Genomic DNA, 27,848 nt, shown 5'->3' on the forward strand with positions numbered 1-27,848 from the left:
ATTTGGAGTACCAAATTTTTTATTTTGTTATATAATTAACTAAAACAATTATTAATTTGGTTTGAAATAATTTTGATTTATTTTAATATAATAAAAATAGATTTAAGACTAAGATTTTTGCCTATGACATGTAAACTCTCATTTACCTTTCTATTATGAGATTATGTGCAAGAACGTAAAATGCATGAAAGTAAAATTGCAGTAAGTTAAAGTGTGTAGAGAATTAAAATGCCAGGGAGTGTAATCTGAGGTCATATGGTGTTTTATATCCCTGAACCAAATAAAATAGCCATAATTCACAATTAAAGATGTTAAAATCAGAGTGTAAACGTCTGAAAAGTGGAAGGGCCAGAAATGAAACAACAAGACATTGAAAATCCAAAGGTCGTTGCAGCAATTACAGTCGTAATAGCCATTACAGTCAAACCATAATGCCCCCTTGTTTTGAGCAGCTTCCTCAACTCTCTTCTCTAGTTTTCAAACATCTTCTTGTATCTTTTCTACTTCAACATCTATCCACTTGATCATGAATTTGCACTTTCAAAACTCTTAAAACACAAAGAAAAAAGGAAACAAAATTTAAATAGAACAAAAATGGAATGAAAGTACTAGAATAAATAATAAAATCAAATCCAAAGAACGATTAAAATGCAACTTATCAAAGATACATGAAAAAATGAAAAAGTAAACAAATAACTCTTTAAAAAAAATGTGACTTTCTAGTTTTTACATTTCTGTTGAGTTTTGGAAAGAACAAACCAATTATAAAACTTCATGAAGAAATTGAATCAAAATTTATTGATCCAAACCTCCAAAATGATTTTTTTTTCATAAAAGTTAACTCATGCAGATATAATGCTAAAACTTATAACAAACTTGCCCATAACCACTTCCAACGTAAGTACCAATATTGAATTCCTTCTATCATGACACCATCTCAAAAATTGTAGTGACAAAACGGTCCCAGTCCGTCGGGCATGCCCATTTTACCTTCTTTTTTTTGGACGAGCCAAAATTTAGGCCCTCACGCTCTAATATGTACGTTTCGCACTTTTATCTTTATTGCAGGTTATTACGGGCGCAGACATTAACATAGATTTTTTCAATTTTAAGGCTTAAAAGCTACAATGCCCGTTGGTCCCCTCTGCCCTGCAATCATTTTTTTTTTAGGCATAGCAAGATTTTAGGCCTGCTCCCTCAACAAAGCCCGCTCCGCCATGCCTATTTTTACGGGCTGTTGTAGGCCTGACCTAAATAGGGAGGGCATGCCTTTTGGCCACCCCTATTCAAACATATTCATCTTAACATCCTCATCATTGCATCCTTACAGTCTCTCAAAATTATCCCATGAATTTGAATACTAGTCATGTAATTTTAAAATAGTTGTGTTTCTTTGCATGTCCATAATTGTTGCATGTGCAACAAAAGTAAGATTTGCAATTATCGTATCTATAGACACAGGTAATTTTAAAGACAAAATAATAGTGATATATTATTTTAAGTGTGAAAAAGGCTTTATTTTTAATGTGAAGCGAAAAAGTAAATAATGGAAAATAAATGACAAAGAGTCATGTTGAAGATTTCGATGTTAATAGTGAGAATGCTTGTTGGGGGTAGATTTCACCATTACATATCTCTCATGGAAATCTATAGGTCAATTATATGTTCCTCTACTTAGTGTATAATACTACCACATATTACCCTTATTCGTATCTCATTTCGATCTCCACGCCGTGAGATGAGCGTATTTCTCAATAGAACGATATAATTACTATTAACCAATAGACCATTAAATTTTAATAGTCATAAAGTAGCGAGACTCTACAATGATCCTGCTACAATACGTGTGGACATTGAGTCAATACATATGTGTAAGATTAGTACTCAATAGGTGATTATCTTGGATCCAGAAATGGAAAGCATCTTTCGATGTCAGGTCACACCATGAAAATAGGTTGTAGATTCCAAAATTAAAATAAGCGTTAAGATTAAAGAGTCACCAATATTAGAGCATGAGTTGATTTACATTGAATGACATAACCTATTTAGTACATAAATATAATGACTACATGAAACCATTACAATGGAATTTTAGCTACGCTTACAAGTGGTTGTCGTTGTAACACCCCAAATTTTACCCAAAAATATCATGCGAGAAATCAGAGTATTTTAAAAACTATCAACAAGCATTTAGGATATCACATTTACTTCATATAAACAACTCATAAACAGATACATAGCACTTTTATCTCAGAGAAGTACAAAACAACTTATTACAGCTCTTAGACAAACCAACTTCAATAGGTGATTATCTTGGATCTAGTAATGGAAAGGACCTCTCGGTGTCAGGTCACACCATGAAAATAAGTTTTAGGTTGCAAAACTAAAATACGTATTAAGATTAAAGAGTCATCAATATCACAGCATGAGTAGATTTACATAGAATGTCATAACCTATTTAGTACATAAATATAATGACTACATATAACCATAACAATAGAAATTTTAGCTACGGTTACACGTGGTTGTCGTAACAACTAGCCTTTTTAGAGAAGTTGACTTTGAAACTGGGATCTGCCATATTACCTAAGCAGCAATTCTGCCTTATGACTTCCATTTGTATCCTCTTGTTATAGACTAGAGTGGATTTACTCCAATTCTATACTCCTCTGATCCACTAAAACTCTTTTTGCACTGAACTAAAAACTTTAATTTATAGGTAAAATTCGGAGGCTCTCGTTGGGCGCATTGTTCTTCCGTCCAACGCGTCTATCTTATTGTGACACTCTAACCATTCATGTCTTCCTTGTGTCATTGAATGTCTTTTCTCATATCTCGCACTACCCCTTTGACTAGCGTGCTAACCCTGACTTCACCATGAAGTACTTGCGCTTGATGTTGCCACCTAGCCATACTTTGCTCAAAATTTGATATTCATGAGCCAATTTTAAGAGGCCACTAAAATTGGGTTGTCTTCCAACAAGTGCTTGCTTAACGTCAGTAGCTTTACAGTGATTGGTGTCACGTGACACCAATTAGCTTGTAATTTATCTCATAATGTTTAATCTGACTTTGAATTCTTCTTTGTCCATATCCACGAGCATTCTCATAGTTTTCATGAAAGGTTTTCCCAAGATGACATTAATTTTTGGGTCTTCCTTGACATCACGTATCACAAAGTCTACATGAAATGAGTAGGTATCAACCAATATCAGTACATCTTTAATTGCTCCCACCAGTTTCCTGCATGTTTTATCTACCATTTCCAGATCTCTTGCATATGGCTTTACTTGCAGATGCCCAATTCTAGCTACCACAGAAAGTGGCATAATATTGTCACTTGCTCCTAAATCAACAAGTACATTGCCAATTTCCATGTTACATATAGAGACATGCAATACTACTATTCTAGGGTCAGTTTCCTTCTTGGGTAGGTCCTTCAAATTTTGCTGGATGGCTTCATCATGCACTTCTTTTTTTAGGATCTTCTGCTCATACTTGCTTAGATTTAGCATTCTTATCAACCTTGACAACAATATTGTTGTTTTCCTTTGGATTATTCTTTGTATTTGCACGGAATGTGTTACTTGGAAGATTTCAGAACTGTTTGACTAGTTGGCCCAACTGTATTTCAAGGTTTTTAATGGAAGCTTCAGTGTTTTTGTGGCTGTCCATACACCCGGGCGTAAACTAAGTAAGTGTATCTTCCAGCTTTGTCACTTTGTCGCATAATGGAGATGTTTATGAATAATGCTGAAAAGGTTTTAATTGGATAAAATCCAAAGTAGGATATCTTCTGAAATATATAGGAAAAATTTAGCAGGTGTTCCTGGAGCGTTTTTAAAAATATTAGAGATTTAATTATTGGATAAAATATAAGTTAAATTTTTTTGAATTTAATTTTAATTTTTTTTAGGTATTAGATGAATTTTGATGAATGTGATGATGAAGGAGACAAGGGAGGAATATGAAGTTATATAAAAAATATTATGTGTTGATAAGTCATTACATTCATTAAATTATAAATTTCCAACCGTATGATATTTTTTTAAAAGATGAAATGGTTAAAATTTAAAAATAATAATGTGTATGGTGGATATTCAATAATATTATTTCACCTATGATATTTAAGGTTAAAAGTTAATATAATGGACTAACTTGACTATCAGATCGAATAGTTTTTTGAAGGACTAAACCACAACATTTATTAAATAAAAATCAAAATGAAGTCTTAAATTAAATTAAAAGATCAAAAGATGCATTACACCTAACTTTTTTTTTATTTATTAAAAACATATTTTCATGATATTATCCCACTTATGGAGGTGACATGATCAACTTTAAAGTGGCAAGTAGATTCATCTTTGTGCGGGATTTAGTTTGGACTTGTTGTGCAAACTTATATTTATATAAGGATGTAGGATATTGCAAGACAACTGAACAATAACTAAATAAATATTTACTATTTCATTTATAAAAATAAAAAAAATTTATTATTAATTTTAATTTTATTTACAATACTATGACAATTTTTAAAAATATATTTAAATTAGTCTAATATTATTTTGCTTAAAAACATTATGAAATATGTATTACTTAAAACATGGGTGAAAAATAGAAAATAAATTTTATTTATATTTTATATGTTAAATATTATATATTTTTTGAATTGTATATTTGAAAATCAAAATAAAAATTATTTAAATTTTGTCTGAAATATTTGTGAAATGAATGTTCCATTTGAAAGTAATATAAATATTATTTGAATTTAGTTTAAACTTTGCACAATGGATATATAAACTTAGAAGGAGGCGAAGTAGTAACAAGGATGATATTTGATTTATTACACACATGATTGATTACACATTCAGCACTTTGGTTCGAAATCAAACTCATCTTCACATAAACATAGGGACATATCTATACTATATAGTGAGAAGATAGATAATACATAACCTCAAAAGATTCATGACTCTATACCTCTTTTATTATACATAGTACGTCCATGCATGATTATATAATCAGTTACCATTGTCGGAACTACCACCATGTCCACCTCCATAACCACCACCACCGCCATGGTTGTATCCTCCTCCGCCACCATTGTAACCACCACCTCCATGGTTGTATCCTCCTCCGCCACCATTGTATCCACCACCTCCATGGTTGTATCCTCCTCCACCTCCATTGTATCCACCACCACCATGGTTGTAGCCTCCTCCACCACCATTATAACCACCACCACCGTGGTTGTAGCCTCCTCCGCCACCATTGTAACCGCTGCCGCCGCCATGGTTGTAGCCTCCACCGTAATATTTGGCATCATTTAATTCATTTGACTTTTCCACAACCTCTGCATATAAAATATTGTGTGAATTTGATTATTAAATTAGTTTTACATTATTGGTATAGATATCTACTTGTTTTCATAAATCTTTAACATTATAAATAGCATATGTACTCATATTTTGGAGACTAAAATAAAAAAACATAATTTACCATCTTTGGTATTAGTTGAAGTCTCGGTTAAGTCCCTAGCTGACACTTCTGAGGAAATAAGAAGAACCATGGCCAATAGACCAAGGATGAGGAATGCGTTTTTGGAATCCATTGTACTCAACTCAAGTTGATTGATATGTGATATTTGTTAGTGAAGGATGAAAATAATAGTAAGAAAGTGTAGTCTATTTATAATGGAAGGAAGGAAGAATCAATACGGAAGTTATAGTTGGTAGTTGGGATGGAGCTAATATGTATTGATTCAATCTTGTCTACTTGCTATTAGCTGAAAGAGACAGTTTTGAAATCATAGTACTTATAGTCAACACTAGATATCTCGTGCTGCCTAGTGGAGCTGCATTCCAAATAATCTACACATCATTCATAATATACTTTAAATAAATAAAAAATGCATACACATCATTCATAATAACCAAATTTAAAATAAATAAAAAATAAAAAACAAACTAATATTTCAAAAAAATTATGCATCTTACCATGTTTGAGGTGTTTTTCACATAAGCGCCTTTTATTTTTTTTAAAATTTTTTCAGTTATTTACAGATTTACTTGCGGATTTGGTGTTACTTCTGGATTTACCTACAGACTAAACATTAAATAATTCTATTGATAAATTCGCATGTGAATTCGCAGGTAACACTAAATCCGCATGTAACTAAAAACATTTATATAAAAATAGGAGACAGCTTGTGGGATGACGCATACGTGAAAACACTCTACAACATAGTTAGATGATTAATTTAATTTTTTTGAAATATTAGTTTATTTTGTATTTTTTTTTAAATTGATTAATAAATCAGCTTCAATGATTTTTTTTTTAATAATCAAGATATTATTAATAATAAGAACCAAAAGTTCTTACAAGCTTACAACAAAACGTACAATCCCAAAAACCGGAAAGATTAAGCACCAAATTCACTTAAGAGAGATACAACATAGGATATTTGTTGAACTCATATAAATTGTATTTGGTCCGATTAATATTTCCGATAAAAGACCAACGCCACAATAGGATCTTAATGTTCCAAACCATGTCGAGTATATTCCAATCCTCTCCTCTAAAAATGATACTATTCCTAACATTCCATATTGACCACACTATCGCCAACCACATAACACCTTCTCTTCCTTTTTTCACCCTCTTTGATTTACAAAATCTAAACCATCTCATGTAGCTCTCAAGCAAAGATACCTCCCCTCCTATATCGAACCCAATCCATGAGGCCATATCCCTCCAAATTAAATTAGAAGCCCGGCAAGAAAGAAGAAGATGAGGCAAAGATTCTTGATCGTTCTCGCAAAAAACACACAAAGTAGAGTTTGAAAAAGAAATACCTCTTTGAGCGAGAAGATCCTTGGTTGGCAATCTATTAATAAAGCACCTCCAACCGAAACTTTTTATTTTTTGAGGAACCAAATTGTTCCAAAGAAGAGAAAAAGCTTCTGAATATTCCACCCTTGGGCCAAAAGGAATGTGATATTTATCATACACACCGTAACAACTCCGAACCGAAAAAATGCCATCCGGTTCTCCCTCCCACCGTACCGTATCCCTCTCCCCGCTTTGACCCCAATCCAACCGCGCCCCCTCCAACACCACTAAAAGCCGCCGCATCTCTTCCTCCAATCCCGGAAAACCTCCTCCCCTAACCCCTAAATCTCCCTACTTCCACACATTATTCTCCCATCCACCCATACAAGCAATAGAAACAAACTTCAATTCCGAATAAAAATAAGCTACCGGAAAAGCTTCCTTTAAAGAACAATCATTTAACCAACAAGAATGCCAAAAAGAAATGTGGAATCCATCTCCCACCTTAAATCTACACATGTTTACAAAAGCACTCTCTTTGAAATCATGGTCTAACTCCAAAATATCCTGCCACCAAAAGGATTTTGAACTCTTATTATAATCCGACTTAGCCACTTCCACAACTTGAAGGTTAATATCTCCGTACCTTGCTTTCAAAACACCGTACCATAACTCCTCCGATCCTCCTATGATCCTCCACCTCCACTTTTTAAGGAGAGCCAAATTAAATTCCCTAATACGCCTTAACCCAAGACCTCCTCTATCTATGGGTAAGCAACAATTCTTCCAACTCACCCAATGAATTTTCTTACTTTCTCCCCCACCTCCCCAAAGAAACTTGCTTTGCACCCTTGTTATTTCCTTAATAATTTTCTTTGGAGCCTTATAAAAAGATAACATGAAAATGGCTAGACTACTAAGTACCGATTTGAGAAGAGTTAATCTACCTCCAAAAGATAATAAACGAGCTTTCCAATCCAAAAGCCTTGACTTAATTTTGCTAAGAATACCGCTCCACGAAGCAATCCTCCTAGGATTGATACCAATAGGAATACCAAGGAAAGTGAAGTTGCTATCCTCCCTCCTACAAGACAAAAAATGAGAAGCACAATCCAAAAAGTGATTATTCACATTAATTCCAATAAGCTTGCTTTTTTGATAATTTATCCCAAGACCGGAAACTAATTCAAACCCTCTCAATATTTCCTTGATCGACCATATTTGTTTCCAAGTTCCCTCCCCTAAAAGTAAAGTATCGTCGACGAATTGTAGAATATCCACCGAACAAGATCTCCTCAAATTGAAACCAACATAATCACCCGTCTCCACCGCCTTAGCCACCAAACGCCTCAATCCCTCCGCAACAATAACAAAGAGGAAAGGCGAAATCGGATCACCTTGTCTTAACCCTTTTTTCACCTCGAATTCCGTCGTAGGACTACCATTCACGAGAACCGACATCTTGCTTGAAAAAATCAATGCCTCCATCCACTTTAACCAAATATCCCCAAAACCCATTCTTATTAACAAATATCTAAGGAAATCCCAAGACACTTTATCATATGCTTTCTCAAAGTCCACTTTAAAAAGTAAACACCCAATTCCATCTCTCTTCGCCAAATCCACCACCTCATTAGCAACCATAACACCATCTAAAAGTTGCCTACCCGGAACAAAAGCGCTTTGACACTTCGAAACTAATGTCCCTAAAACCTTCTTCAATCTCGACGCCAAAAGTTTGGATATGGCTTTGTAAATGCACCCAACCAAACAAATTGGTCTATACTCATCCAAACTCAAAGGGTTGGAAGATTTCGGAATCAAGGTAAGAAAAGAAGAAGTGATCGCTTTAGATAACAAAGCTTCCCTATGAAAGCACTTAAAACAATTGATGAATTCTACTTTCATAAAATCCCAACACCTCTTTATGAAAAAGAAAGAATAACCATCGGGCCCCAGACTTTTCAACCCATCACAATCCCAAATAGCCGCCTTTATTTCGGCTTCCTCAAACGGTTTCTCAAGAAATAACTTATCCTCCTCTTCAAAAGTATCAAAAGAGATATCGTCTAGGACTGGCCTCATCCTACGATCATCTACAAATTTCTTCTCAAAATGATTCTTCACTTCTTCCTTTATTTCCGTCACCGAGTTAATAATTTCACCTCCTTTCACAATCGAGCCAATAAAATTTCGTGTCCTTCTAGCTTTCATCACCCCATGAAAAAACTTACTATTTGCATCTCCGTCATTTAACCACTTCAATCTTGACTTTTGAATTAACATATTTTCTTTAATTTTCAAATTCAATCAAATATCTTTAGACGCCCTTTTCTTCCTTTCCAACATCTCAATAGATTCCTCGACATCATCTTCCCGATTTGGCTAGAGTTCTAAACGTGAATCATTAGTGTTTAAAGTAGATTTTGAGAAAGATTTATTACTATGTTTAGTTAGTCGTTTTTGAAGTATATGTGTTGATTAAGGCATGAAGTATGTGTTGATTAAGTTCATAGCAATAACTTATAAGTTTAATTTTATAAACAAACATTAAATAACTCTATTGATAAATTCGCATGTAAATTCGCAGGTAACACTAAATCCGCATGTAACTGAAAACATTTATATAAAAATAGGAGACAACTTGTGGTATGACGCATACGTGAAAACACTCTCAAACATAGTTAGATGATTAATTTAATTTTTTTGAAATAGTAGTTTATTTTGTATTTTTTTTTAAAAAAATTGATTATTAAATCAGCTTCAAAGATTGATTTGGCTAGAGTTCTAAACCTGAATGATTAGTGTTTAAAGTAGATTTTGAGAAAGATTTATTACTATGTTTAGTTAGTCGTTTTTGAAGTATATGTGTTGATTAAGCATGAAGTATATGTTGATTAAGTTCATAGCAATAACTTATAAGTTTAATTTTATAAACATATTAGATTTTAATCAACGCGCAATCTTTGAAAATACATTTATTTAAAAATTAAGGAGCATATTTTCTTAACTTTTATTGGTAATAAAAAAATTACTATAATTTTTCGAAAGACAATCACTACTATAAAATAGACATTTCCTAACAATATATTACAATGGTTTATCTGATAACTATTGTAACACCCTTCTAAACCCCACGGCAAATTAAACAAGTTTATTCAGAGTACATGAAATAAGGGTGCCACAATTCAAAATAAATTAAAAACATCGTTCAGTCATGTCATGCATTCACTGAGGCAATTCTCATTAATTAAAACAATTCATGTCAACACAACGGAATTAAATCAAACAGATTAAGTTTAATATCTTTCAAACTAATCCTTCAAACATTAAAACATAACTAGAGTTATAAAACATAAACTCTAAACATCGCGTCCCCAGTGTTACAAATATCAGAGCATGACACCTGACGCTAACTAAACAACTGACTCATGAGCTAATCCTCAGCGAGTCGAACAGCCGCTATCCTCAATCTGAAAATGATCAACAGTAAGGGTGAGTCTCATTCACAATTAAACAATGTTATCAGTTCATAAACGATAGAACATCAACAGTATAATATTCACCCAACATCAACATATATTTAGGCAAGTTTCATCATAAACAACCAACACATCATCAATATTTATAACACTGGAAAACATCCAATCATGTTATAAAATCATGCATATGAATGCAACTGACACTATGCATGTGGTACCAACATCATCAAATGGGAATAACCCATGACCGATCCAACATCATCAAGATACGGTCCTGCCAGCACAGATTCCACACAATGGGAATCATGCCCTTCACTGATCCAACACACCCTTATGGATACAGTATCATCAATGAACATGAATGAATGCAAACATACATGAACATACTTATAACATCCTCAAGTCTAATGAGTAACATCTTCAAATACTCATTTCATCATCATCATCATCATCAAAGTATGTTTATATATATGCATCATTCAATCACAATAACATCATTAGACATCAAAACAATCACCACATGATCACATTATCAACATTATAATCATTTTATCACAACATTGCCACTTCAATCATATGAAAAACATTATCATATCTCGACTCATCACACAATGCATACAACAATAATACATTCCACAATTATGTACCAAGTACATCAAATCCACACAACGACAACATGAGATTTACATCATCATAATACTACGTCTAACACATCCATCACAATTCAACACATTAAATTATCCACCATTGGTATAACATACATTCATCATGTAACAATCACAACAATACATAGAAATTATCATTCATCAATTCTATGTATCACAATTAGCACATAATACACAATCTCCATACATGTTATTCTTAAATAACATTAATCCATGGCATACACAGATACAATTACATTTAATTTTCAAATAAAATAATAATTAAATTATCTAGTGCTAATTAGTTTATTTTAATCATAAAGAGCATTCCGTTAGCTTTCTAGCGCTTCGAACGGCACCCAAAACGGACTTACGGATCAAAAGTTATGAGTTTTATAAAAACAAGTATTTTTCAAAAACGTACAGCGGTAACCGATTACCCAAACACCAGTAATCGGTTACTGAAGTTCAAAATCCCATATTTGCTGTTTTTACTATGGGTAATCGATTACACCCCTTTCGGTAACCGATTACCTCGTACCTGCAACCCAAAAACCAGTTTTCAGCACCTTGAATCCCCCCAAACATCCCCCAATCGAACCAATACGATTGTATACGAAAAACAGAGGGATTTCACATGAAATATGAGTTATATCATCAACCAAACAACACTTTTAACATCAATAATCACTACCAACAAGTAATCACACAAAGTTCACAAAATTGAACCTAAATACCAAAATCCCAACCTAGAACATATTCTCTATCGAATCAATAGTATACGATTTCAATCCTAACGCCTACGACCCGATAATAGAGGTTAACCGGAAGAGTCCCCCCTTACCTTAGAGTTTGGGATCCTTGAAGCTCTCTTCCTCTTCTTCTCCTCTGTCGCACTTTCACGTTCTCTGCGTTCTCCCAAATGCACTTGTGTTTCTCTTCTTCCCAAACTCTTGTTTTATGAAAAACACAAATAGCTTTAGTAAAGGCCTTATTTCTTGCACCCCCTTTCTCACTAACTACAACACTGGCCCATTACTACATATTCCAATTTTATTATTTTAGTCACTGCACAATTACATAAATCCAATTAATTAAATTAAAATTCAATTAATTAATAAATATAAAATATGGGGTGTTACAACTGTGCTAATAACTTTTTTAGATGATTTTTTTATATTTAATAAAAGAAATTTTACTATGGTCATAGACTTGTAGTCAAAAACCATGGTGAAATATATCTGGAGTGTAAGGGTTCGAATCTTACCGCCAACCATTTTCTATTTTTTCATTACAAAATTAGCTTGTCTTTATATATTATCACGACTCATATAATCAACCGTGGTGTAATATGCTATCCCTTTTCACGGTTTTTTTATCAACCATGGTGAAAGCGGTGTTGCATACTTATATATAAACAAAATTATCCCTCGCTTCAATACATCACAGTCGTCACTCTCAAAATAAAATCCTAACATCTCTCACTCGTCTCTCTCATATATCCTTATCTCCATTAATATTTCAACAACCTTTCTTCACAACCACACAAAATGAAAACTCCAAAGTCATTAGCAAACTCATCTTCTTCAAAAGTTTATATTTATTGCATCAAATCTTAGAAAATCTTTACATTTCATGTTCGTCTTCATAGTAGTTTATGTTTCAAATCTTAAAAATGGTTATTTTTCAAGTTCGTCTGAGACAGGTACGTTGCGGAAACATTTTATGAGTTGATATGTTGTTGTTGTTAATAATAAAAGTTGTATGTTGTATGTAGTTTATGTTATGTTGTTGGTGATTTATTGTTGTTATTAAAAGTTGTTTGTTGTATCTTGTATGTTGTTTAAGGTTTGTTGTTGATGAATGTTGTTGTTAAGGTGTGTTTAGAACATGAGTTTATTATATCTTATGTGGTTTGAGTGTTTTTTGAACTCCTTATCGTAGATATAACTTTTCATATTGCATTAGAAAATTATAATAATGCTATAAAGTTTTATTAGAAATTAAACAAGTCACACCGTTACTAGACAAGAATTTTTCAGTCTATTGTTTGTATTTTGCTCTTTAACGGTTAGAACTTGGTTTAATGCTTCTAATTCTTCAATCGCCCCTTTCCCACTTCTAATTTTGTTTACAAAGTAAAATATATTATGCAAAATGAATTATAAATAAAGAAAGAGGAGGTTGAAGAACTAGGAGTATTGAAACAAAATCTAACTGTTAAAGAACAAAATGCGGATAATGAGCTGAAGAATTCTTGTTAAGCATTGAACAGTGTAACTTGTTCTTCTAATATAATTAAATTTGTCATATTATAATTTTCTAGATCAAATTGAAAAGTTATATGTTTAGTGAGTATTGACGAAATAAGCATTCAAAATAATTTATAATAAACTCAGTGTATATATCACAACGGTCAACCATTGTTAAATGTTATGCGTTGAGAATATCACAACGGTTGTTCAAAATAACCGTTATGAAAAATAACACACTTCCTAATTATAATTACGGTCACACGATCGCGGTAAAAAACATTATACTTACAACCACCTTTATTTCAGAACGGTTGATCAAGCGAAACGATAAGATTTTTCAACTGTTATAAAACGACTTTTATGTAATAGTGAACTTATTTTGTGTATTCAATTTATCTTAAAAACTACTGATGTTGAAATTGCATTCCCACGATAATGATAGTCATCCACTTATTAGAATTTTTCTATTTTTCGCAAATTTAATGATATGTATGGATATAGTGTTTCTTGGTTTTTTTCTATGGATACAAATTTGGAGCACTCAACATTTAATGTTAACAAAGATTTAGACAAATTACTTGCAATTTGTGAACATTGTTGCCGACATGATTATTAGTTCTATAGCTTATCAACTCGTATGTTAAAATTAGTGTTGTTTTATATTTTATTAAACGATGCAATATTTACTAGTGATTTTATTTGCCATATCTAAGTTATGCAATATTCTCGTAAAATAAAAAAGTAACTTATACATTATTTTTATAAATTGATTTGCTGTCAAATAATTTATATGTTATCACTAAATTCTTTACCAAATAATCTTTATAAATGTACCCATAAGATAGTCTTACATGAAAGTTACAAAACCGCCTAAAACAACTCCTTCAATAATGGTAAGAAATTTGTGGGAATAGAATTCAAGAATGTGGAATGAGAGAGGGCCACAAATATTTAGATGTTGATATTTCCTTTATCAATTGCGACCTTAGGTTAAGTTTGGGAGTTTGGAGGGAAATGGATGAGAGAGCTTTAAAAAATAAGAAAAATTGGGTGAAAAGGATAAAAAGATTTTGGGTATGAGGGTTTTTGAGGGTTTGAGTTTACTCGTAACCCCAAAAACCCCATAAAACGGAGGAACTCAAAAATTGTATTGAAGGAGGATTTTGAGGGGTTTTGAAGGGCTTACATAAATTTTCTAAATATCTTGGTTTTTTCTTTACCCACCTTCCAATGGGGGTCACCCCCAGCGAAAACCCCACTTTACCCCTGCTTCGGAAATGTATTTCCGATATATTTTTTTTCTAAATTTTTCCAGATTTCAGAAGTGCACTTCCGAAAAAATCCCAAAAATTGGGATTTTGATTAATTCGGAGATGCATCTCCGAAAAAAAAAAATCCCAACAATTAAAAAATTGTAGGATATTAATTAATTCAGATATCATAATTTTGATATAATTTATGAGTAATGAGTAATAATAATAATTATATATTTTGATATAATTTATGAGTTATGAATAATAATTATTATATATTTCTATTCTGATTCATATTTTAAAATTTAAAATAAGAGTGAAGACCCATTTTAGTCCCTCACAAAAACTGCAGAGGTCATATTAGTCCCTGAGAAAAAAAAAGTCTCTATTAAGTCCCTTACAAAATTTAACCGAGCCATATTAAGTCCCTTACAAAATTTAACCGAGCCATATTAGTCCCTCTAGTAATATTTTTTTCAAATCAGTTTTTTTCTTACTTTTGAACTATGACTGGACTGCTAGTGAAGACCCATTTTAGTCCCTCACATAAAAGGGAGAGTCCAAATCAGTCCCTATTTAATCCGATATGAAATTTAAAATTTAACTGAGCCATGTTAGTCCCTCTTTTAATATTTTTTCAAATAATTTTTTTCCTATTTTTAAACCGTGATTGGACTTGAGAAGATAAACCTGCATTCAGAAATTGAGTACGTGTCAAAGGTTGAGTTCCTTTGCACATGATCTTCAGAGCCTGAGTTTCCACCAGAAGCTAAGTTACCTAGTTGTGAGACATCATAATCTTATCATTTAGGATTTGAGTCATCAGATTCTGATCTTTCAACCAATTTTCTTCTGACATACCATGTGTATTATTGTCGCCACAAGTATTATTTACAAAAGTAAAAAATTATTCTAAATCACTCCAGTAGCATAACTAAACATTCCTAAAAGATCATTAACAACTGAAACAATAACAACACCTAATACACAAGAATACATAACAAGAAAAACCATAGTCACCCACTCATAAGTCTGATAATAAACCCAACAAAGAAAACAATGTTGTGGTATCGCGATAAAATATCTACAATCCCTTCACAAATAATTTTAAATCAACAGTCGTAAAATATGACTACAGTCACAGTTTATAAATAAGAAAAATCGATTTGAAAAAAAATACTAAAAGAGGGACTAACATGGCTTGATTAATTTTTGTAAGGGATTAAAAAGAGACCTTTTTTTCTCAGGGACTAATTTGGACTCTCTTTTTTTGTGACGGACTAAAATGGGTCTTCACTGGTAGTCAAGTCACGGTTCAAAAGTAAGAAAAAAAACCGGTTTGAAAAAAATATTAGTATAGGGACTAACATGGCTCGGTTAAATTTTATAAGGGATTTAATCGGGACTTTTATTTTCCCAGGAACTAATTTGGCCTCTGCAGTTTTTGTTAGGAACTAAAATGGACCTTCACTCTTAAAATAATTTTAATTAAAAAAATAAAAATAATTTCACCTACAAAATGAGTTATAATTTTTTATTTATATATTTATATATTTATAATAATTATTATATGTTTATATATTTACAAAAAAAATTAAAAAAATGAGTGTTTTGATTTATATATTTATATATTTATATAATAATTATAATAATTATTATATATTTATAAAAATTATTATATATTTATATATTTATATAATAATTATTATATATTAATTATAAATATAGTTATATAATAATTATAAAAATTAAAAAAATGAGTGTTTTAATTTATAACAATTATTATATATTTATATATTTATATAATAATTATTATATATTTATATATTATATATTTCACTTACAAAATTAATAATTATTATTATATATTTATATATTTCTATTTTGATTCATAATTAAAAATGAGTTATAATTTTTTATTTAGTTTAAAAAAATTAAAAAATGATTTTGTCTTTATTTAATGAATAAATTTTATCTTTAATTATATATAATTAAAATTTAACTTATGAAATTAAAATGTTTTTGATTTATATAAGTTAGTAAAATAATTTTTAATTTTAAAATTGTTTAGGAAATTTTGATTCATCTTGATTTTATTGATTCACCTTCATTTTATTGATTCACCTTGATTTTATACCTATTAATTGTATTGATTTACCTTGATTTTAATTTTTAGTAATTATTGAATTCTTTCGGAAGTGTATATCCGAAACATTCCAAGACCAATTTGATCTTGGAATATTTCGGATATGTATCTCCAAAGACACCCCTCTCCCAAAAGGGGTGTTTTTGGAAATGCATCTCCGAAAACCAAAAAAGGGGTGTTTTCGAAAATGCATCTCCGAAAACACTTTTTTTTCGTGTTTTCGGAAGTGCAATTCCGAAATAAGACAAATTTTGAAGAAAAAAAAAAGAATTTCAGAAATGCATTTCCGAAGTTAGGGGTATTTTGGGTTTTTCACCAGAGGTGACCAAGAAAGTAGGAAGGTGGGTAAAGAAATTTTCAATATCTTTTAGGTTGTTATAGTATTCTGAAAATTAAAAATTTAGTAATGATAATGACTCTTTTATCATTCTAAACAAAATCATTTTTTCAAAAAATATCAAATATTTTTCTATATTTTTTAAAATTTCATTTTTGAAAGCCCTTCCAAACTCCCAACATAGCCTAAATGAATAATGTCTTTTATTGGTGAACAAACCAATCTTCCTGTTGATCTTTTGCTAAAAAATATATTAAGTTAACATCATGACTATGACTTAAGCACAAAAAGAAAACTTTATTTATGACATTAATCAACGACAGACTCATCCTTCTATTTATTTAGAGCATCTCCAATGGTGTAACCCATTTTTGGGTTCTTTATGGGTCCCACTAGCCACATCATCTTAAAATAATTTTTATAATTTTTATTTTAATTGTATAATTCTAAAAAGTTATTATTGGGCCCACAACTTTACCTCATAAACTAATTTGATTGGGTACCACAATTTTTTCATAGTTGCATTGCAATGCAATGGTACTATGATGTGGCATGTCTAGGTGGAGAACTTATTAGAAGGAACTACCATTGGAGATGGTCTTAGAGAGTTTAGGTAAATCTTTTTGATGAGTTTGCAAGTGTGTTGCTTGGTAGTCGTTGGGTGCTGTTTTTAAGTCTTTAAAGTCTTTTATGTTTGTTTATCCCGATATCTTTATTTTTTTATATAATTGAAGAGATTATTATAATTAATAAGTAAAAAAATAAGAGATACTCCAATTCTTACGAAAAATAATTTTACGAATAATAATAGAACAAAAATTCAGCAACAAATTAATTAATTGCGAATGATATCGCAAAGATACTCAAAAAGATTATTTGGTTTAATGTTGAAACTACTATTTTTTATCATTTCAGTTGGCGTAACCGGTTACACTGTTTGCCGTAACCAGTTACGAACTCGTGAAACAGAGTTACTGATGTTATTGTAGTAGCGTAATCGGTTACGCTGTTTGCCGTAACCGATTATACTAAAGCTTAACTGTTTTTTCTGTTTCTATTTTGGGTGTTTTATTAGTTCCAATCACTTTGTATCTTGTACTATAAAAGGGGCTAACTACTCCTATTGTGGTTAATGTCAATTTGTCCACTCTCTCTCTCTCTCTCTCTCTCTCTCTCTCTCTCTCTCTCTCTCTCTCTCTCTCTCCTCTCTCTCTCTCTCTCTCTCTCTCTCTCTCTCTCTCTCTCTCTCTCTCTCTCTCTCTCTCTCTCTCTCTCTCTCTCTCTCTCTCTCTCTCTCTCTCTCTCTCTCTCTCTCTCTTATTTTCTCTCAATTTCTTTAATCTTCATCTTTTTCAATTGTTCATTTTCTCCATTGTTAAAACCTTAATTTGATTTATATGTTCCAACATTTAAAACGTTTAATTCTACGAGAGTAGTAATAACGTATTGTTTCGTTAAGCATTATTTGGAGTACCGAATTTATATTTTGTTCATTAACTAAAACAATTATTAATTTGGTTTTGAAGTAATTTTGATTCATTTTAATTTAATAAAAATAGATTTAAGACTATGATTTCCGCCTATCACTCACTCATGTAAACTTTTATTTACCTTTCTACTATAAGACTTTGTGCAAGAACGTAAAATGCATTAAAGTAAAATTGCAGTAAGTGTAATCTGAGGTCATATGGTGTTTTATATCCCTGAACCAAATAAAATAGCCATAATTCGCAATTAGAGATGCTTAAAATCAGAATGTAAATGTCTGATAAGTGGAAGGGCCATAAATGAAACAACAAGACATTGAAAATCCAAAGGTCGTTGCGGCAATTACACTCATAATAGCCATTATGGTCAGACGATAATGCCCCCCTTGTTTTGTGCAACTTCCTCTGCTCTCCTCTGTAGTTTTCAAACATCTTCTTGTATCTTTTCTACTTCAACATCTATCCACTTGATCATGAATTTTCACCTTCAAAACTCCTAAAACACAAAGAAAACAAGGAAACAAAATTTAAATAGAACGAAAATGGAATGAAAGTACTAGAATAAACAATAAAATGAAATTCTAAGAACGATTAAAATGCAACTTATCTAGTGTCTCGTGTGTTTGTAAGGGTTGCACCACTAGTGCGAACTTTCAATCAATTGCTTATTAAAAAAAAAATCAAAGATACATGAAAAAAATGAAAAAGTAAACAATCAACTCTTTAATAAAATGTGACTTTCTAATTTATACATTTCTCTTGGGTTTTGGAAACAACAAACCAATTATAAAACTTCATGAAGAAATTGAATCAAAATTTATAAATCCAAACCTTCAAAATGAAAAAATTCGGTTGGTTTTCATAAAAGTTAACCCATGCAGAAATAATGTTAAAACTTATAATTTTGCAAAGGTGCTCTCTAACCACTTCCAACTTAAGTACCAATATTGAATTCCTTCAATCATGACACCATCTCACATATAGTAGTGACAAAATGGGCTTAGCCCGTCGGGCATGTCCATTTTTCCCCCCATTTTTTGTGGGGCGAGCCAAAATTTTAGGTCCTCACGTTCTAATTTGCCTGTTTTGCCATGTCCTCTTTATTGCAGGCTTTTACGAGCGCGGATATTAACATGAATTTTTTCAATTTTTAGGCTTAAAAGTTATAATGCCCGTAGGCCCTCTCTGCCCCACTATCATTTTTTTCGAGGCATGGCAAGGTTTTAGGCCTGCACACTCAACAAAGCCCGCTCCGTCCTGCCCTATTTTTTGGAGCCTGTTGCGGGGCTGACCTAAACGGGGAGGGGATGCCCGTTTGTCACCTCTATTCCCACATATTCATCTGAACATCCTCATCATAGCATCCTCACAGTCTCTCAAAACAATCCCATGAATTTGAATACTAGTCATGTAATTTTAAAATAGTTGTGTTTCTTTGCATGTCCGTAATTGTTGAATGTGCAAGAAAAGTAAGTTTTACAATTATCGTATCCATAGAGACATGTAATTTTAAAGACAAAATCATAGTGAACTATTATTCTAAGTATGAAAAAGGTTTTATGTTTAATGTGAAGCAAAAAAGTAAATAACGGAAAATAAATGACAAAGAGTAATGTTGGAGATTTCGATGTTAACAGTGAGAATGTTTGTTGGGGGGTAGATTTCATCGTTACGTATCTATCATGCACATCCATAGGTCAATAATATGTTCCTCTACTCAACATATAATACTACCACATGTTACCTTTATTCATATCTCCACGCCGTGAGATCATTGTATTACTCAATAGAATGATATATGTTACTATTAACCAATAGAGAATTAAATCTTAATAGCCATAAAATAGAGACACTCTACACTGATCATGCTACAATACATGTGGACATTGAGTCTATACATATATCTAGGCTTAGTACTCAATAGGTGATTATCTTGGATCTAGTAATGGAAAACACCTCTTGGTGTTAGGTCACACCATGAAAATAGGTTTTAGGTTGCAAAATTAAAATAAGCATTAAGATTAAAGAGTCACCAATATTACAGCATGAGTAGATTTACATAGAATGTCATAACCTATTTAGTACATAAATATAAAAACTACATATAACCATAATAATAAAAAATTTAGCTACACTTACACGTGGTTGTCGTAACAACTGGCCTTTTTAGAGAAGTTGACTTCGAAACTGGGATCTGCCATATTACCTAAGCAGCGGTTCTGCCTTAAGACTTCCATTCGTATCCTGTTGTTATAGACTAGAGTGGGCCTACTCAAATTCTATACTCCTCTGATCCACCAAAACTCTCTTTGCACTGAACTAAAAACTTTAATTTATAGGTAAAAACTTTAATTTAATCATGTTGGGAGCATTAATCTTGCTCCCAGAGGCGGTGCCAGAGGCAGGGATGAGGAGGAGGATGTTATCCGGCACATACAATAGTGATGCCTGTGATTTTATTGATGTCTATATTTTGATTACATTTTTGAAGTTTATTTTGATTATGTATTTGACGATATTTAGATGATTTATACGATGTACTCTTTTGTTGTACATATTTCATTGCCTTGAAATTGCACTACTTTGTTGTACTATAATTTAATTTTTTTTTGTTAAAAATATTGGTGTTTTGGAGTGAAATAACACTGATTTATAATATAGGAGAAGGTTTCACAAGTACATCTACGAAACACTATATTTTTAACACGTTTCGTAGATACATCTACGGAAGAAGATTCACTGAACTCAAATATTTTGAATTTTCTCAATGTTCACTATGTTTTTTAACGCTTCCGTAGATGTATTTGCTGAAAAAAAATCAAATTTTTTAAATAAAAAGGTGCTTCCGAAGGTGTATCTAGGGAAACATGGGGCATAATTGGATGTAGGATATTGCAAGACAAGTGAACAATAACTTAATAAATATTTCCTATTCCATTTATAAAAATAAAAAAATTAATAATTAATTTTAATTTTATTTACAAAAAAATAACAAATTTTAAAAAAATATATTTAAATTAGTCTAATATTATTTTTTCTTAAAAACACTATGAAATATATATTACTTAAAACATGCAGGGTGAAAAATACAAAATAAGTTTTATTTATATTTTATAAATTAAATATTATTTATTATTTGAATTGTATATTTAAAAATAAAATATAAATTATGTAAATTTTGTCTGAAATATTTGTGAAATGAATGTTCCATTTGAAAGTAATCTAAATATTATTTGAATTTCGTTTAAAATTTGCACAATGGATATATAAACTTAGAAGGAGGCGAAGTAGTAACAAGGATGATATTTGATTGATTACACATGATTGATTACACATTCAGCACTTTGGCTCGAAATCAAACTCATCTTCACATTAACATAGTGTTAGGAAGTTGAATCTAAACCCTAACAAGCTAGAGAAAAGCTGTAAAATAAAAGAGACATTAAAAGCTAACTAAGAAAATAAACTTCATTTCTTTTCATTGATTGCCTTTCAAGTGTCAAAGACATTACATATATATAATAATACTAATGGATAGTAAACTAAAGGCCCAATACTAATTAAAGCCCAATTCTACATTTAAAGATCCTAAGAACATTCTAGAGAACATCATAATATAAAACAACTCTCAATACATCAAAATACTAATAAAACTTATTTAACTAGTAAATTATTCTATTAAACTTCCTATCATTACTCACCCCTTCAAAAACAACCTTGTCCTCAAGGTTGTAAAAATGTAGAGTTCCTCTGAGCTTTCCCGGATCCCAATGCTTGAACTCATAGGAACCATATAAAGTAGACATACCAAATTGTTGACATATTTGAGCACCATGAATTAGAAATTGATCACAAATAGATTCTTGCCTTGAATCACCAATAAATTCTAATGAAAGAATTATACTGCTAAACAATCCACATGCTCTTGAATAAGCTCTTAATATAGCTATGTCCCTTTCACCTTTTATTCTCTTAGCATTTTGGATGATACAAAAGTTGTGAGAAATGATGCTAATGTTAGAAAAGATATGAATCCAGACATAATTTGATGATACAGTAGCATAAAATTGGAGTTGCAATGGTATTTTAATTGCGTGGGACCCGGTTCTCAAAAGGATAATTGTACTGATGGTAGAAAAGTTGTTTTGCATTAGGAAACAAGTGTAATGGTTGGACGCTTGTTCAATTCTAGTGGGGAGTGGAAAAAACAAATTGTCTATCCAAAGGTGGAGGATTGTTTGGTCATGTGATGGATAATGATGCCTTGTCCCATGCGCTTGCAGGAGAGACAGGTGTGTTAGTGTTACTGCACACAGTAATGATGTGTTGTGGGGTGAAATGGTATTAAGACAAAGTATGTGGTACACAATAGTTGGAGGGTGAGTGGTCACATGGATTATGATATTATTGAATGATTGTGATTTATCTTTGAGAAATGGATGTTGATCTAATGGTGAGGAGCAAGTTACTTTTATGAAGTAAACCAAAGGTGGTTTTGATGGAAAAGGCAAAAAAACTCTGTACGCCGGTTTTGACAGAAATGAAAAAAATTCATATTGTGGTTTCTCCGGCGATGGATGATATGCAAATACGACTGGAGATTTTAGTGGTGGTGACAAAGATGAAGTAAAACTTATCAGTTTCAATAGTGGTGGCTGAGATGAATATTTATTCAGAGGTTTTAATGGTGGTTTTGAGGGTGGCGACTCTTTTTCTGCTGAAAGCGGCAACGAAGTTACCAAGTCAGGTATCAATCTTAAGGGTGGTAGATTAGAAATCAATAACTTCAAAACCAGATCTGTATCATTTTTTCTCTCTCTCACGTGTTTGAACACCCAAGAATTCAATGGCTTCAGAATTAGATCTGGCAAAAAGATTTCTATTGCGTCTGAATCATCTTTTTCACCTCTTTTTTCATCAACAACAACTTGTTCTGGAAAAAATATTTCTATAGATTTCAGATCTGGCTCCTCTTCTTCATCATGTTGTTCTTCTTTTGGATCTGTTCGAACAATATTTTTTTGATACTTTTCTCTGCAACTTTTTTGTAAATCCGAAAACTCTTGAGAAAATTTTTGTGACGAAGTTTTGAAAGAATAACTCAAATTTTGAATTTGTTCCTTCAACTCTTCTCTATTTTTGTTTGCAATCTCATGAGTTTCAATCAAATATTGTTTGAGAGTTTCTAGTTGTGAATAGAAATCTTGAGATTGAGATTGGTAGCTAGGATAACTTGAATGTTCATGAAAGGTGGAAAATGATTGTTGAGGTGAAGTATAAATTATGTGTTGTTGATATGGAATATATGGGGTGTAGAAATTTTGAGGTTGAGGTGGAGCAGAATCTATATTTTGTTGCTGGTGTGGAGTGAAAGTTGAAAATGGAGGATTTGAGAATGAATAGTAATATGGAGGGTATGAGTTTATGGGTGGTGGATATGGATATGCCATGGGAGGGAGATTGAGTGCAAGAATGAGAGCACCAATGTTAGGAAGTTGAATCTAAACCCTAACAAGCTAGAGAAAAGCTGTAAAATAAAAGAGACATTAAAAGCTAACTAAGAAAATAAACTTCATTTCTTTTCATTGATTGCCTTTCAAGTGTCAAAGACATTACATATATATAATAATACTAATGGATAGTAAACTAAAGGCCCAATACTAATTAAAGCCCAATTCTACATTTAAAGATCCTAAGAACATTCTAGAGAACATCATAATATAAAACAACTCTCAATACATCAAAATACTAATAAAACTTATTTAACTAGTAAATTATTCTATTAAACTTCCTATCACATAGTGACTTATCTATACTATATAGTGAGAAGATAGATAATACATAACCTCAAAAGATTCATGTTTCTCTATACCTCTTTTATTATACATAGTACGGCCATGCATTATGATATAATCAGTTACCATTGTCGGAACTACCACCATGTCCACCTCCATAACCACCACCACCACCGCCATGGTTGTATCCTCCTCCGCCACCATTGTAACCACCACCTCCATGGTTGTATCCTCCTCCGCCACCATTGTATCCACCACCTCCATGGTTGTATCCTCCTCCGCCACCATTGTATCCACCACCACCGTGGTTGTAGCCTCCTCCACCACCATTGTATCCACCACCACCGTGGTTGTAGCCTCCTCCACCACCATTATAACCACCACCACCACCGTGGTTGTAGCCTCCTCCGCCACCATTGTAGCCGCCGCCGCCATGGTTGTAGCCTCCACCGTAATATTTGGCATCATTTAATTCATTTGACTTTTCCACAACCTCTGCATATACAATATTGTATGAGTATAATTAATAAGTTAATTTTAGATATCTATTTGTTTTCAAAATTAAGAAAGAAATCTTTAACATTATGAATGATCCCTACTACTTTTAATTAGTTTAATAAAATCATTAACTCCTATTTTGGAGACTAAAATAAAAGACATAATTTACCATCTTTTGTATTAGTTGAAGTCTCGGTTAAGTCCCTAGCTGACACTTCTGAAGAAATAAGAAGAACCATGGCCAATAGACCAAGGATGAGGAATGCGTTTTTGGAATCCATTGTACTCAACTCAAGTTGATTGATATGTGATATTTGTTAGTGAAGGATGAAAATAATAGTAAGAAAGTGTGGTCTATTTATAATGTAAGGAAGGAAGAATGAATACGGAAGTTTTAGTTGGTAGTTGGGATGGAGCTAATATGTATTAATTCAATCTTGTCTACTTGCTATTAGCTGAAAGTGACAGTTTTGAAATTATAGTACTTCTAGTCAACACTGGATATGTCGTGCTGCCTCGTGGAGCTGCATTCCAAATAATCTACACATCATTCATAGTATAACTTTAAATAAATAAAAAATGCATACAGTACCTCTTTGTAGTTCCTGAATTTTAAGTGTGTCCAAGCTTTAAAGAATTTTTTTTTAATAATCAAGTTTTAAAAAAAAAATACAATACAAACTAATCTTTCAAAAAAATTATCTATCTAACTATAATCATGTTTAGGGGTGTTTTACACGTAAGTCCCTTATATTTTTTTATAAATTTTTTCAGTTACCTGCAGATTTACCTGTAAATCAAGCATTAAATATTTCTATAGATAAATTTGCAGGTAATTGAAAAAATTTAAATAAAATATAGAAGACGCCATCCCACGTGGAAAACACCTCCAAACATTATTAGATGGATAATTGTTTTGAAATACTAGTTTGTTTTGTATTTTTATTTTTAAAATTTGATTATTAAAAAAACTTTCCAGCTTCAAAGATTGATTTGGCTAGAGTTGAATGATCAGTGTTTAAAGTAAATTTTGAGAAAGATTTATTACTATGTTTAGTTAGTCGTTTTTGAAGTATGTGTTGATTAAGGCAAGAAGTATGTGTTGATTAAGTTCATAGCAATAACTAATAAGTTTAATTTATAAACATATTAGATTTTGAGAAAAAGGAATATGCACTGACAGTGTAAAATATTTTTACACTGTCAACCAATCACAACCATGCATTCAATTAAAACATAATTTTAATTTAAAAAATTAATATGACATAGCAAGTATAAGGATTTTGATTGAATGTATGTTTAAAGTTTGTTTACACTGTCAGTGCACTACCTTTAAACTCTTAGATTTTAATCGACGCGTAATCTTTAAAAAGACATTTATTTTAAAACTAAGGAGCATATTTTCTTAACTTTTATTGGTAACAAAAAAATTACAATAATTTTTTAAAAAATAATTACTACTATAAAATAGACATTTCCTAACAATATATTACAACGGTCTATCTAATAACCGTTGTAATAACTTTTTTTAGATGATTTTTTTTATATATAATAAAAGAAATTTCACTATGGTCGTAGTCAAAAACCATGGTGAAATATACTTGGAGTGCAAGGGTTCGAATCTTACCGCCAACATTTTTTTATTTTTTTTGTTACAAATTGGGTATGTCCTTATATATTATCACGACTCATATAATCAACCATGGTGTAACATGCTATCTTTTTATCACGATTCTTTTTATCAACCATGGTGAAAGGTGTTGCATATCTATATATAAACAAAATTATCCATCGCTTCAGTACATAACAGTCGTCACTCTCAAAATAGAATCCTAACATCTCTCACACATCTCTCTCATATATCCTTATCTCCATTAACGTTTCGACAACCTTTCTTCACAATCACACAAAATAGAAACCCCAAAGTCGTTCAGCAAACTCATCTTCTTTGGAAGTGTATATTTATTGCATCAAATCTTAAAAAATCTCTACATTTCATGTTCGTCTTCATAATAGTTTATGTTTCAAATCTTAAAGAAAGGCTACTTTTCAAGTTCGTCTTAGACAGATACGTTTCTGAAATATTTTATTAGTTGATATGTTGTTGTTGTTAGTAAAAAAGGGTTGTATGTTGTATGTAGTTTATGTTATGTTGTTGATTATTTATTGTTGTTATTAAAAGTTGTTTGTTGTTTCTTGTAGGTTGTTTTAGGTTTGTTGTTGATGAATGTTGTTGTTAAGGTTTGCTTAGAACATGAGTTTATTATATCTTATTTGGTTTGAGTGTTTTTGAACTCCTTATTGAATATATAACTTTTCGGCTTGCATTAGAAAATTATAATATGATATATAAAGTTTTATTAGAAAACAAGTCACACCGTTCAATACAAGACAATAATTTTTTAGTCTATTGTTTATATTCTGTTCTTTAACAGTTAGAACTTGGTTTAATGCTTCTAATTCTTCAGCCGCCCCTTTCCCCACTTCTAATTTTGTTTACAAAGTAAAAAATATTTTGCAAAATGAACTATAGGTAAAGGAAGAGGAGGTTGAAGAACTAGGAGTATTGAAACAAAATCTAACTGTTAAAGGAAAAGGAGCTGAAGAATTCTTGTCAAGCATTGAACGGTGTAACTTGTTCTTCTAATATAATTTAATTTGTCATATTATAATTTTCTGGATCAAATTGAAAGGTTATATGTTTAGTGAGTATTGACGAAATAAGCATTCAACATAGTTTATAATAAACTCAGTGTATAGGAGGCTTATGCATTAAAGATATGGAGGATTAACAGGGCTTTACTTTCAAAATGTAAGTGGAGAATTCTAACTGAAAAGGAAGCCGTATGGAATGGGATTGTGCGTCATAGATACATTACGCCAGAGCTGAAATTATTATCAAGTAACGACCGAGATATCAATAAAGGAGACTCTATTTGGTTGAGAGACCTCGTTCTGCTTGACAGCAAAATTGAGGATATGGCTTGCACTTTTTCTTACAGTTTAGCTTGCAAGTTGAAAGACGGAGACCGCATACCGTTCTGGTGCAACAATTGGATGGGAAATTAACCGTTAAAGGAAGCTTTTCCGGAGTTATACGCTTTGGCTGTAGATAGATTC

The 27,848-nt window shown here is 31.7% G+C and overlaps 3 protein-coding genes across 4 annotated transcripts; all 3 read right to left on the reverse strand.

Moving 5' to 3' along the window:
* Positions 1-3,047: 3,047 nt before the first annotated feature.
* On the reverse strand, positions 3,048-3,515 carry LOC131619784 (uncharacterized). The gene has a single exon (XM_058890845.1). It carries the CDS (start codon positions 3,513-3,515, stop codon positions 3,048-3,050), a length of 468 nt encoding a protein of 155 aa, XP_058746828.1.
* Positions 3,516-4,820: 1,305 nt separating this feature from the next.
* LOC131617927 (abscisic acid and environmental stress-inducible protein-like) lies at positions 4,821-5,645 on the reverse strand. The gene is made up of 2 exons (XM_058889194.1): positions 5,500-5,645; positions 4,821-5,353 (listed from the first exon to the last, which is right to left on the reverse strand). The coding sequence occupies exons 1-2, from the start codon at positions 5,609-5,611 to the stop codon at positions 5,022-5,024; spliced, it is 444 nt and encodes a 147-aa protein (XP_058745177.1). The 5' UTR covers positions 5,612-5,645; the 3' UTR covers positions 4,821-5,021.
* Positions 4,821-25,065, reverse strand: LOC131617925 (abscisic acid and environmental stress-inducible protein-like). Of its 2 annotated transcripts, XR_009288706.1 has the most exons (3): positions 24,898-25,065; positions 24,282-24,725; positions 4,821-4,956 (listed from the first exon to the last, which is right to left on the reverse strand). XR_009288706.1 is itself a non-coding variant. In XM_058889193.1 (2 exons), the coding sequence occupies exons 1-2, from the start codon at positions 25,007-25,009 to the stop codon at positions 24,349-24,351; spliced, it is 489 nt and encodes a 162-aa protein (XP_058745176.1). In that variant the 5' UTR covers positions 25,010-25,065; the 3' UTR covers positions 24,016-24,348. The 2 variants fall into 2 exon arrangements, 1 of the variants encoding a protein (XP_058745176.1); XM_058889193.1 differs by lacking the exon at positions 4,821-4,956 and having other exon boundaries at positions 24,016-24,725.
* Between the last annotated feature and the right edge of the window lie 2,783 nt (positions 25,066-27,848).

Source organism: Vicia villosa, linkage group LG7 (assembly GCF_029867415.1).
Source record: "Vicia villosa cultivar HV-30 ecotype Madison, WI linkage group LG7, Vvil1.0, whole genome shotgun sequence".
Classification (NCBI taxonomy): domain Eukaryota; kingdom Viridiplantae; phylum Streptophyta; class Magnoliopsida; order Fabales; family Fabaceae; genus Vicia; species Vicia villosa.

What these genes read in the sequence shown, in the direction of transcription:
- LOC131617925 (XM_058889193.1), bottom strand. Translation starts at nt 25,009, where the DNA reads ATGGATTCCAAAAACGCATTCCTCATCCTTGGTCTATTGGCCATGGTT. An exon ending in TTCAACTAATACAAAAGATG is followed by an intron (nt 24,726 to 24,897) that starts GTAAATTATGTC and finishes TTGTATATGCAG; the next exon opens with AGGTTGTGGAAAAGTCAAAT.
- LOC131617927 (XM_058889194.1), bottom strand. Translation starts at nt 5,611, where the DNA reads ATGGATTCCAAAAACGCATTCCTCATCCTTGGTCTATTGGCCATGGTT. An exon ending in TTCAACTAATACCAAAGATG is followed by an intron (nt 5,354 to 5,499) that starts GTAAATTATGTT and finishes TTTTATATGCAG; the next exon opens with AGGTTGTGGAAAAGTCAAAT.
- LOC131619784 (XM_058890845.1), bottom strand. Translation starts at nt 3,515, where the DNA reads ATGCTAAATCTAAGCAAGTATGAGCAGAAGATCCTAAAAAAAGAAGTG.